Below are 13232 nucleotides of genomic sequence, written 5' to 3'. Positions count from 1 at the left end.
GGTGGGGACACGAAAGTGTACATGTTAAATAGTTTGGCATTGGCAAATGGCTTTTTTTTTTTTTTTTTGCATTTTTTTCTGAGTTAGATGAGAAGATTGATACCACTCACAGTTATGGTTGTGTCTGTCTTCTCATCTAACTTTCCAAAGTTTTTTTAAACCCAAAATAGATTTTGTTTAGTCCTGAGGGTGTAGCTCAGACTGAAGATAAAGGCCACGAATGTTCAGAAGCAAAGCGTGAAATATAGACAGGCATAGCAGCAAAAGTTTTTCTAAAACAGAAAAACAAAATTCCAAAAATTAGCATGAAGCAAGCGATGTTGTACAGGATTGGATGCATGAGTGGGAATCTTCAGTTAAATTATTAATATTGAACACAGGTTAGCTTGAATTTATCAAGTTTATATTTTGTCATGGTTTTTTTCTTGTCTTAAAGGCTCTGCCTTTGTGTAGAATTATACTATTTTAGCGTAAATTCACCATAACGGTATGAATAAATCATTATTATTTGCATATATGAATTAATCTCAATTGTAACTCCATACTGTATGAAGTTCATTAGTGAGCAGTATTAGCATGGCTTTCTATTAATCTTTATTTTCATTTGATAATTTACTTGCTTTATTTTATTATATTTAGGCACTTTGTCTGGTATAAAAATTTGGGTGAGTGAACAAAATCAAACTGTTTGAATGACAGCAAACACTTGATTGACAAACACAAATTTGGCACAAATGTACATTGACTATAAGCAGCATACATTAAATGTAGAACACAACACAACAATGTAGAATTTTCTCTCAATGTGTCACAGCAGAATATAAATATAATAAATATAATCAACTATGATACAGGTGGTGATCACACCTGTGTATTTTGACAAATGTATTACTCAGCCCCTTGCTGGAAGTTGAGCCAGCGTGAAGTTAAATACACAAGAGGCAAATCATGCCCTTACTGAAATCAAAGCTAAATATTTTCAATATTTTATTTGTTTCTCGACAGCAGCATGATTATCATATTTTATGTCACAGTGATAAATGAGAGAAAATCCGACATGTGCTATCTTTATGCATGACAATAACAGGGTACGTATACATGAATACACTGCAAAAAAAACATCTTCCTTTCATGGAGTAATTTTGCCTATTTTTGAGCTCTCAAAGTCCAGTTTCCTGAAAACAACTGTAAAATATCTGTCTCGTGGTAAATTTAACCCTGTTGGAAGAATTTTTAAGTTTTTATAATTTCTCTAAATCTGTCATTTTTCCTCAACATGATGACAACATGTTGATTGGAGACTGTCTTCCAAAATCTGACCACATTGGTTGTTTGTACGGGAGCCTTTTACAACCCACATTTTTTATTTTTGTTAGGCAGCGACCTCTAGTGGCTGTACTTACTAAAGCGCAACCAAGTCCATGTACTGTATGAGAAAGGTCTTGGGGTGGGTGTATAGGTCAAACGAACACAGGACTTCTACCCTGGGAGGCCACTGTTCATGTCCCACTTGAAACCAAAGTCAACATTAACTTATTTGAATTACCTAACATACAATCATACTTATTTCAACCCAAACCACGTTTTAACCACGTTTAAAAACTTAACCAAGTAGTTCTATTGCATCTACAACTATTTTATAATGTAGAGCCTTGCGTTTAATAGTGCAACTGATGATGGTCATATACAAGCTATTCTGACGTTTGGAGGAAATAACACTTTTACGATCCATTCACAGACAAATTAAACTTGTTGCAATAGATGTTTTTTGCAGTGTAAAAGCAGACATTCATTCATGACAAGTAGCAATGAGCACACATAAAAAAGCAGCAGCAATAAAATACAATAAACTCTACACATTGATCATGGCCAAGTTCTTCAGTCACAGTGTGACTTTATTGCTAATTGAGATTATAAAAATCTCATATTACAGTTTCATGACGTATATTTAAGCAAAAATCAGGATCACCTCTTTATGAGAGGGCCAATTGAGTCACACAAAACCACACCATTGAAAGTTTGCTGTTTTTTTTATTGTTTGACTTACTTTCTGCCTCTGGTCGAGTTATAACTCCCTCCATATTTCTTCCGATTAAGGATGAGAGCAGCAATTTCTGGCACGTAGCGAGCAAACATGGCCTACATGCATGAAAAAGAAAAAGAAAAGGGCATGCAGAGAAGGTTCTACTGCGTCGGAGGCAGTAGAGCCCCCTTAAATACTTACTTTCTCCCATTAACCGCACTATAGGAACCACCATATTTCTTGCGGTTTCCTATTAACTCTATGATTTCAGGGACGTAGCTCGCAAACATGGCCTAAGGAGAAGATAGGAGACAGAAGAAGAGACTAAAAAAAAGATAGGCAAAGAAGAACAGGTCCTCTAGTTTTAAAGAAATCCGTCTAAAAGAGGAACACCACTGTGTGTGCAGGAATAGTATTAGTACTGAACAGAAAAAAAGGAGAAAGAAATAAAAAAGGTTCATTCAAATTAGTGAATATCTGCTGAATGTAAAGTTGTATCACATTTACATTCCAAATATCAAGAAAAGTATGAAAATGAAAAAGGAAATTACGAGGCCAATATTTACGGATATTGGAAGAATAAAGGAGAAAAATGACAGCTGATGAGCGGTATGTCAATCTGGGATAGAAAAATAGAAATTATAAAAAATTAAGAAAAAGCCTTATGTGCCATGTTTCGTCCAACAAACACACGTCGGGTTGATTTGGATAGCACAGCCAAATGGATGGCAGACATTAACTTAATGGCCTGAAGAACTTTGTGTTTCTGTTCCGACTTCAGTCCAAAATGTCACAATACATTTGTCTGTTATGAGTATTTTACAAACTAAGAATTTTATATTAAACAGGTCACATGTGCAGATCTGACAAGACAGCGAAGTAAATACCTGCTTGCATCTTTTTTGTTATAATTGACATTAATGCATTATTATGTGGTTTAGCTGTTTGCACAGTTTTTAAGTATTTGCTTGCTGCCTGTGTGTTTATGAGCGAGTTGTTAGAGACTTCCACAACATACTTGCACGAAATAATCTGAATTAATAATACATTAAAAGAAATAATTATTAAACCAAGAAATGCAGTTGAATCCACACTTTAAGTTTTTTTTTAAGTCTGAATATATCATTCCAAGGCTGAAAATTTTTTGAAGGGTCAATTTGGCTTTCCATTGACATATAAAATGTCAGTTAAACCCCTTTTTTTAACTTAATGAAAGCCCATTCCCGCCAGTATGATACAAAAAAAATCTTAGAAATTATTGAAATGAGAAACTTTCAAAATAATGACATAGTACCTAAAAAATAAGGACTTCGCATAAAAAGAGAAATCTTCCCAAAACAATGTCCTTATAACATTTCATTGTTTTGTTAAATTTTTTGTGAAATTAAGGGCAAGTTAAGACATGCACAAAATTAATTCACATCCATCCAATCTAGTGAAGGGGCAAACAAAACATTTTCTTATTTTAGCAAAGACATATTCGTGGAGGAGTTTGTTGCCGGTATTAAATATTGTTTGATATTTGCAATGAAAAACACAAACTGCCCCTCATGAAAGATGATGCCTGACTGGCCATGAGCCGGAAGAGAAAACAGAATGGTTACTCGCTGCATTCGCTCATATATGATCATATCTACTGTCAATATTTTGAGTTTCTCATTATTTTGAGAGTCAAGTCATTATTTTAAGTTTCTGATTATGACAGGATCACACCAGAATATCACTAAATGATCTGAATGACAGTGTAAATCTTTCTTTATCAGGTAATTGGTTTACAGCAAACCCCAGAAATGATGATGTTTTCTGTAAGATTTAAGATTTACTTCATCATTATATAATTATTCTGTAAATCTCCACCTCATGCATTTTAATCACAAATATGCCATTAAATATCTGTGCAGAAACTGAGATAATGTGGCCACATCCATCAAGCTGGGCTATAATAAATCATCCTTGTGCCATTGTGTTTGTTGGAAAAAGGGAGGGGAGGCAGGGGGGTGGAGCAACCTGAAACCGCAGTACTATTACAGTTAATAATAGATGCAAAAAATATCAAATATTCTCCATCATACAGGAAATATTAAATAACAAAACAAAACTTCAGCATTATACCTGGATACATGCTGCGATACCGTAGACATCTCATACAATACTTGACATGCAACATACAGTGGTGAAGTGGCGAGCCACAAAAACACCATCGGTGTAAACAACGGGTGAACCGCGTCCCGAGTTGAGAGTGTCCCGGTGTTTGTTAACACCTGGCGGGGTGTGATGATTGGTTGCATGGAGGATTTTAAGCAGGAGTAAGTAATGAGAGGGATTTTTACCAAACCACCAAGGATGAAGAAGACCATAAACAGGCGGCCCAGGGTGGTTTTGGCATAAACATCTCCATAGCCAACAGTGGACATAGTAACCATGAGTAAGTAGACACATTCCCAATAGGAAAGTGCCTGGGAATTTTGGAAGTTTTCCCAAGGATCCCCTGAGTTCTCCACCTGGAACAGAGGTTGAGATTTGTACAACAACCAGGAAAACACATACAAGTAGTTTGAAAATGTACGTCTAAAAGTACATACAAATAATGAGCAGCCATAGAGTGGTGCAGGAATGAGTCCGAAAACACGGAAATGTGTAAGCATTTTAGCATCCCCCTTTCCCCTCGTCTCAAAGTCAACCCTTTTTTTTGAAAGGGTTTTTGTTTAGATGCCTAAAATAAGGTCCAAGGTTAAATCAAGCTTAAGAGACTTTTGCATTTTCTTCTACAACATAAAATACTTTAGTACATACCCCATTTATCAATTTTGAAGCTTTAATGTGTCTTTAAAAAAGTGGCTGCTAACAAATGGCTTAATGAGACTAAAGGACATCATCATGCTGAACACGGCTTTACAGCCTCGTAGTTCGTTTAACATTAGCGTTTTTTTTTCTGCCGATTGCATTTACGCTTCAAAAATCCTTAAAGTGGTGTTCATTTGTGAGAATTATTTGCTGACATGAAAACATGTAAGTATCACAAATGTTTGTTTGCCACAGAGCTGACTTTCTGCAATAATACAAAAACCAATGAAAAAAAAATGTCGAGGGAACCAGGTTGAAAATAAATAAATAAATAAATAAAAAGCATCATTCCTGTAGCACTCTATGGGCTGCACTTATATGTTTTCCCCTTAAATCAAAAGGCTCCTACAACTTACCAAATGAATGAATCCTGCTGCGGTTAGCCATGTGCTTATGAAGATTGAACACAGGTTCACCAGCTTTATTGAGTTGCTATTTAAAGAAGAGCAGGACAGCAAAGTATGAATTATTATTTATATAGTTATTGCACTGATATAAGGAAAATACCTAGTCCAAGATGTCAATATAAGTCGTTAGATGGAAGATAAATACTCTTAAATGCACTTTACAGCTTTCATGTTGCATTTGGTCATATGTAAGAAAGAGGGACATTATAATAGTGAGCTACAGTGAGAAACTGTTAAAAGTAGTATATAAAAATATTCTATTATTATATAAGATATAATTAGAAACAGTTCTGCATAAATTCTGAAGTCTTTACAGCTGCTCTATTTAATTCCTATTGAAATATTTTTTTAATTAACATGTAGAGAATTACAGGCATGCTTTGTTTGTTTCAGCCAGTCACAAGTTTACAATAGATTTTCAAAACAGAGTTATTTTTTTCCCATGATATTTAAATCTGTGACTAATGCAAAAGTAAACATGTTAACCTTGTGATCAAATATGTATATATATTATGATACAGTTAAAGTCTCATTGTGAAACATGTTCCTGCAGGACCTCTGTCCTCCCCTTCTTTGTTTTTTGTGTCATTACCTTCATCTGAGTGAATGAGTGAGGAGATTATTCTAAAGCATTTTGTTGCACTATAAGCTCTCCCTGACATCTGTGCAAAAAGCTTTAATTCTAACCAGCCAGGAGACAAACAGAAAGCTGTTTCATTCAATACTCCATCATTCAAGTTCACATCACTGACTGCAGTGTTATTTGTGATGTGTATTTATTTTGACTAAATCAAATTAAATCAAGCATGACATGCTCATTTAGCTTCAGGCAAAAAAGCTTAGTTTCCCCCTTTACCTTAAAACCATATTCATGCTAAAAGCTACACAGAAGTTTCCAAAAAACTTTGCAAGCAATGTTCACACATAGAGCAGGTCAAAAATCATTATAAACAGTTTGCTGCAATGTCAAAAAGTGAGATAAAATATGAATACACTTACCTTGTCTTTAGTATATTCAAAAACTGTAAAATTTCTGAGAACTGTATCAACCTTAAGGCCCTTAAAAACCTCAAGCCTGTGAGAAAAAAAGACCATAAAGAAATTATCAGAGATGAATGACAACAACATCCAAAACATTCGACTGTGGCTTTACAGGAACGTCGTACCTTTCATACTTTCATCCATGTTTATCAGCTTCATCGGATTCATATTGACAAATAAAAAAAACAACTCCAACTGATCGAACGAAACTGAGCCTTACTGTATCATCAAATAAACTTTTTTTTGAATATGTGGAGAAAAATAAAAACAAGCTCAAAATCCCAGATCTCTCTTCAGCAACTCATAACAATCTGTTTCAATCTCAAAAGCCTTGCAAAGCACCGGCATCTACCTGATACGTGTCTCATTCCTGCTGGGTGAAACTCTGAATGTGGACGAAATGAAAACCTGGATTAGAGACAGGTGGACGCTGTCACGCCTAACTCAATGATTAAAAAGACGTGACGTCAAATCCTAAATTTGAGAGTATTTATGGAAAGAAAAAAACAGAGCTCGTGCCTGTTGCCAAGAGGTCAAGGACGACAAAATACCAACAGAATCAGCGGTGATGACACCAGCCTGAGCTCCTGTACATGATTACTGATTACCTGTATATGTTAAATAACAAGATCATTATAATACAGTCCAAATAGCCCAGGAACGAGCTACAAAAAACACATATGATGGAGAAAAATAAGGCATTTTTTGTTTTTGTTTCATAGTTTAGGTGCATTGCAGTAAACTACCTGGTAAAAGGAACCTCCCACCTGAGTTTAAAAGCCAAATGATTCATAGATCCAACTTAGTTTTTAAAAAAATCCACTGCAGTGCTGGTGCTGCATCAACAATTAAAAGCTGCCTCAGCCAAGAGTGAGCAATCAAGTAAAATCCATCTCTGCGTGCTTTAACCTGGCAGACGAATTTCCCCTGCTGGAATAGATTTGTGTGAATGCCAAATGACACAAATCAAAGACGTTACGGGGCGATCGTTCAGCCAGAAAAATATAAATAAATAATCTTTGGTGAAATGACGTAAACTGTGGTTTGCCTCGCTAAAGCTCATTTTTCATTTCAAGTGAGCGTTTGCCAGATGGGGAGCATAATACAGAGCAAATCCTGAACCTGAACCTGCTCCAGCTGGAGTCCTGAGACCTCTCGACACGCCAGCCTTTGGCTTTAGTGGAGATTCCCCCTCGTTCCCGCGTCCTGCAGGTCTTACCCCAGTAGGAGATTACATGGAAGCATGCACCAAGGCTGTAGCAGATGCTGTCCTGGTCCTCTTTCTCGCTGACCTGTCCGTGGCCCATCCTGACCCTGTAACCCTTCTGGAAGAGCTCCCCAGTTGATTTCTTCCGCCTCCTTGTGTTAGGAATTGTCTGAGCGTGTGTGCCTCCATCGGGCCCCCTGTACGCTAACATCTTAGTGGGAATCATGTCTGGAAGTTACTTTTGGTCGTCCCAAATCTGCTTCACATCCACATCTTGACTATTCTGCATCCACCTTTCCAGCTATCATGTAGAAAAAATATGATCCTCCTCCAAAAAGGGAAAAATGCAAAAAGAATCAGGTGCTTTCATGATATTACCACCCAACAGGTTGGTGTCAAAAAGTAGTATTTTTTTTTTTTAGGAAGCCTTTTTGATCTGATTTACCATAGACCTTCACAGCATCCTCGCTGTGATCGTTCGGCAAGCTTAAAGCAGACCCTTTTCCCATCAGGATATTAGAGTGTAAGCTCCTTTAGGATTCATCCAGGGAAGGGAAGAGACCAGACAGCGAGTGTGTCCATCAGCTGGCTTTCCAATGTAACCTACATCTCATCTCTATAACCCCGCTACTGCTCTTGACAAACCAAATTTCATTCTCTAATCTTGGAAAGGAACAGCATGTCTCGCCTTTGTAGGACAAAACGAGTCATGTGAACAGCCAGCAAAGCTGTGTATGGAAAAATGACAAGCTCTGGCAATCGCTGTGTTTTTCTGTGGATTTAGTGATTCTGCAATAATCCCTAAATTAATCACAGCTGATGTAATAACTGCTATTGTAGTCCATGTTAAAGCTAAATGCGCAACGTGAAAAACGTCACTGCAGCAGAGAAAAAACGCAGCAGCTGATGGAAATCTTAATCTGCAAAGTCCTTTTAAGCTAAGTGGGAAATAAAATTTGAAATATGTCACATTCAGCATGCCCTAAATCATTCCAGTACAAACAATAAAGGGAATATATTTTTTCATCTTGACAAACCTTCCATTGAAAATGCAGCATTGTCAGTTTGAAAATGTCAATATCTATCAGCCGAAAGGATAATTTTCTCTTTTTAGATTGTTTGATTTGAATTTAAATAACAATGATTCATTTGCAGCATTTCTAAAGACAAAAAATGAGTAGGAGAAACATTTTTTTTCTTAGAATGTTATATTTTACAGGTCCTGTTGTTTCCTATATATTCCTGCTGTACCTGTAAATTCATCAACAGTTTGTAGAAACACCTACAAATAGTATAGTATGTTGTCGTGTAATTATAGGGGTAATTGAGACAGTGATGCAATAAGTTGCTTGCACAATCTGAAGCAGTGGTTTGCAACCTGGGGGTCAGGTCACACATGAATACTAATCTAAAAAGTATATACTGAAATACTAAGTTTATAATATATACTTATAAAAAATACTAAACTGATTAAATGCTGAATAAATACTAAATGCAAGATACCATACTACTTAAATACTTTGCCCCATTCAAATTGATTAAGCTCCAATAAACATGAATTTAAATGCTCTTATTTCACGTGAACAGTTTAAAAGGCTTTAAAAGGCTTATGTATTGACAATCACACTTGTAAATGCTTTCATAATTGTGAAAATGTTAAATTTGTGAATTATCTGTGCCTGTCTATATTAACAGTTAAACTAAAATATATATATATATATATATATATATATATATATATATATATATATATATATATATATATATATATATATATTAAAACAAAATTAAACTACCTGTACCCCCTGCTGGGGGACAAAAAAGAGGTTATGCTGCTCAAAGTTATGTTCATCTCTTTAGATTTTTATTCGGCTGAGAATAAAAAACATTTTTAAAAATCACTCTTTAAAATCGCTCTTTAGTTGAACTGGTCATAACTGGGGGAATTAAAGTATGCATCAGGTGACAAGGGATTACAAGAAGACATTGTTTTGATTTAAGGGATCATAAACCAAAAGGTCAATCATGTAAAACTATGAAACTTGTCTACAATCTAATTTAAAAAAATATTTACTTGGACTGAAATGCAGCTTCTCTTTCAAGGAAATTTTGGAAATCAACTGCTCATAAACTCAACACAACAAACTAAACTCAAATGACTGTCCTAAAGCTGTGTCTCACATGCAAGGGGATCCTGGGACAGTTTTCTGAAGATCAGGAATTGAAGATTGAAGGTTCTTATTTTATTATTATGATTTCTTTCTACATAGTTATTTCCAGTAAAATCCTTGCAAAATTATTAGAAAATTACAAATTTCTAAATTCTGAGCTTCAAGTCAGGAACCACAGTATTAGGAAATTTTCATGTGAGGACATTTAGTTTTTAGTGAACAGTTTAATATAATAAGCTCAGGAGGGAAAAAACTGCAACATGTGGACACCAAGACATGAATATCTTATCTAGGGATGTACAATAATTTTGGCATGTCATCGGAGTCGGCTGATATTGATTTTAAAATGAATAAAATATATATATATATATATATATACATATATATAATTTTTTTATTGACAGAGTGAACACATGCAAAATATCAACCTTAAGTTGAAGTATTTTTCTTAAATGGCACATTGACTGAATGTTACATACACAGAAAAGTGCTGTATATTATGTCTCCATCTGCTGGTGAACCATCACGCATAATAATATGTTAATTTTACAGAAGTGACTTGGTTATCACTTAAATGTAAATTAGGTGGCAAAAAATTGGATATATACGCCTGCACACTTACTCCATGCTACACAAATGTATGTGTACATTTGTGTAGCATTTGTGTACAGATGTTGTAAAGACAAAAAGGTCAAAAAAGTCAAATGAGTAATTATATATCAGCATATCCAATATTGGCAAAAAAAAAATCCAATACTGTGCAGCCCTAACCTTATCTGGTGGAGTTATATCCTGTTTACTGCGTAATATTTTTTGCTCTGGATTATTTTCACTTTTCAGAAATAATTCTCCTGTTTCCATTTCAGGACAGAATTTCTGCTTTAAAGTTAAGACTTTGCAGTTAAAACGTGTTATTGTGTATGTCAACCACTGCATTATGTATCTGCAAAAAGGCATTTTCTAAAAAACATCCAAAACGTGTGTCATGCTCACACCCACATGCATCAATGTTAGTATGAGAGAATATGAGCTCATACTGTGTGAATTTGTGTCAAAATATTCAGTCCATAGACTGAATATAAAGTCTTTATAAACAGTCTATGGTTGAGACAGGAGCACTATATGAAATATGGAGTTTTAATGTGAAGACAGAGCTGGACAGCTGCGAACAGATGCTGCTGAGCTGTTTATGACCTCATCACCTGTTTAACTAAACAGTAAATCAGTCACTAATCCTCCACGACCAACTGCCATCTGACCATATTGACTGAGATTAACAGAGAATTCTTTCCACAGGAATTACATCTGAAAACTGCACCAAATGTATATTTTTAATGCCTTAGCAAAAATATGTTAGTAGTATATCTAGATGCAAATTTAGATACAACACAAAATAATTCAAACCTGTATACAGTCAACTATGTGCATGAATGCTTTTTGTATTTGCTGTTCAAAGTCTGGCAGGAAGTGCAGCATTTTGGTTTTTGTGAAAAACAAAAAAAAGAACTGCTCAGCGTGCATAAATGGCGGAGCAAACACAAAGAGCAACACCTACGCAAACACCAACAACAGGATGGTCACAGTAACAACAGAATCACAGTAATGTTCACACTGCTTGACTTGGGAATTCTGGAAAATGCAGCCAAAACAATCAGCGTTAAAACTAACACTCACATTTTCTTCTAAATGTCACAGGTTACAACCTCAAGAGCAAAGTAGGTTTCCACAAAATAGAATGTTGTCTGTAATATCAATAATTTAGAGGTAAGAATAAGTCAGTATCATGTCAATGTCTGTCTGAAAAATCTTCTTGGTGCTTTGGCTGTCATATCTATGTCAGCAAAAAAAAACAAAAACAATATGCATCTGAATGCTACTCTTCCTGGCAAATTACAACTCCTCTCTCAACTCTAATTTGATCGGTTTAAAATCTTACATTACCATCTTTTAACTCATAACATCACTGAAACACAAAATAAAATGTAGCTGTAAAATAGAGTTCTTGTTTTGAATAGGGATGTAAAATTAATCAAAATAGTATTGGAATCGCAATATGGCCAAGTGCATATCCCAAATAACAGGAGGAGCAGCAGGTTTTTGTTTGATAAGGGTAAAACGTGTCACCACACTTTTTTTTTAAAAACTGTGATGCTACAGAGATGCCCTGACCTACAAATCATATCTTCAGATGTACAGGAAACATGTTTAGGACCTGTTTAGGCTTTTTTAGGACAGACCCCAGCAAAAATCAAGCTGGGTTTTTTTTTTCAGTGAAAATAAAATTCAAAAATTCCCATTTCCACTAAAATCAGGACTCATACTGCAGTGTCTATCAAAATAATCCCAATAAGATTTCATTTCTTTTTTTTATTTGTGTGTGTATCGTGCAGCCCCAGTTCAGTTTAATTTAAACTGTATTATCCATATATTTTGTTCAGTGTCAGGCTCAGTTTTAACAATCCTTCCAACCACACAGACCTAACAGATGCTCTGCATGAGAGGAGGGGTCTGAGGGATTAATCTGTTTTTCGTTGTTTTTTTTTTCTTTCAAACAACTGCATGTATCTATGTAGAAAAGTGAAGGACGGGCTGTATCAGAAAGAAAATTAAAGCAGCAAATAGCAAGTAGAGAAAAAAATGAGCAAAAAATGACCATAAGAAAAGGTATTGTTGCCAACAAACCAATTTGTTTTTTTTATAATTCAGCTAACAAAGACATGAAAACTGCTCCCCAAATCACACACAGGCATACTCTCTCATGTCCACTAGATGGCACCAGCAACCAGCACTAGCTTGTTTTACTTTTACTGTTTTCACACTAGAAGTCACAGAACATCAGCCCAGAGAAAACACACAGGCACGTTATGCAACTGTACCTATCAAGCTGTCATATTGACTCTAAAGTTTCACTGCTGGGGTTGACCGCGCGGCAGGTTTATTCCTCAGCTGACAGGAGAACAAAAAGCAACCATAAAAACCTGTAACGCAGCAAAATAAAAACATCCGTCTTAATCCTGTAATTCCTCACAGACCTCTCTGAGTGATGAGCTTCACACATTTAGCAGATTGACTTCTATTCTAGCGCTCGAGCGACAAACAAAGCCTATTACCTCATTTTATCCATTCATGTACTTTCCAATAACAACATGATTTGATTCGTGTGTTATTGCAGATGTGCTGGAGAGTTCTGCAGGAGAGGTGAAGGGCGTGCGAATGACACCTGCAGCACAAAGCCTGCTGCCCAAAACACATGGCCAAAGGCATGGATTACATTTCCATTTAAATCGACTTGCATAGATGCAAGTTTAAATGGCACACCAGATGAGAGCCATAAAATGTTTGATAGTGTTGTCACGCAAACAAGCATTAGTTTGACGAGTGAAGCTCAGAAAGCTTTTGAGTCACCATGCTTCTTGGTTTTCATGCTGTGCTGTAGCAGAGGTTTTAATTCGATGCAGTATTTCCACAGCAATACTGAGGATCATTCGAACTTTTCATGCAAGTCATGCAAAAGTTCATTTCATGACAAAATTATCAAA

The 13232-nt window shown here is 35.6% G+C and overlaps 1 protein-coding gene across 2 annotated transcripts in view; it reads right to left on the bottom strand.

The window, feature by feature from the left end:
• LOC121959156 (calcium-activated potassium channel subunit alpha-1) overlaps nt 1–13232 on the bottom strand; it is a 111445-nt gene that overhangs the window by 40348 nt on the left and 57865 nt on the right. For both annotated transcript variants that reach the window (XM_042508354.1, XM_042508355.1), the window contains exons 6-9: nt 6274–6349; nt 5224–5299; nt 4354–4524; nt 2225–2316 (exon numbers count right to left, since the gene is read on the bottom strand). In XM_042508354.1, coding sequence (XP_042364288.1) covers nt 2225–2316; nt 4354–4524; nt 5224–5299; nt 6274–6349 — 415 coding nt within the window. The remainder of the gene's footprint in view (nt 1–2224; nt 2317–4353; nt 4525–5223; nt 5300–6273; nt 6350–13232) is intronic.

The sequence above is a fragment of the Plectropomus leopardus genome, chromosome 19 (genome assembly GCF_008729295.1).
Source record: "Plectropomus leopardus isolate mb chromosome 19, YSFRI_Pleo_2.0, whole genome shotgun sequence".
NCBI classification, from domain to species: Eukaryota; Metazoa; Chordata; class Actinopteri; order Perciformes; family Serranidae; genus Plectropomus; species Plectropomus leopardus.
This window is presented reverse-complemented; position numbering and strand designations above follow the sequence as displayed.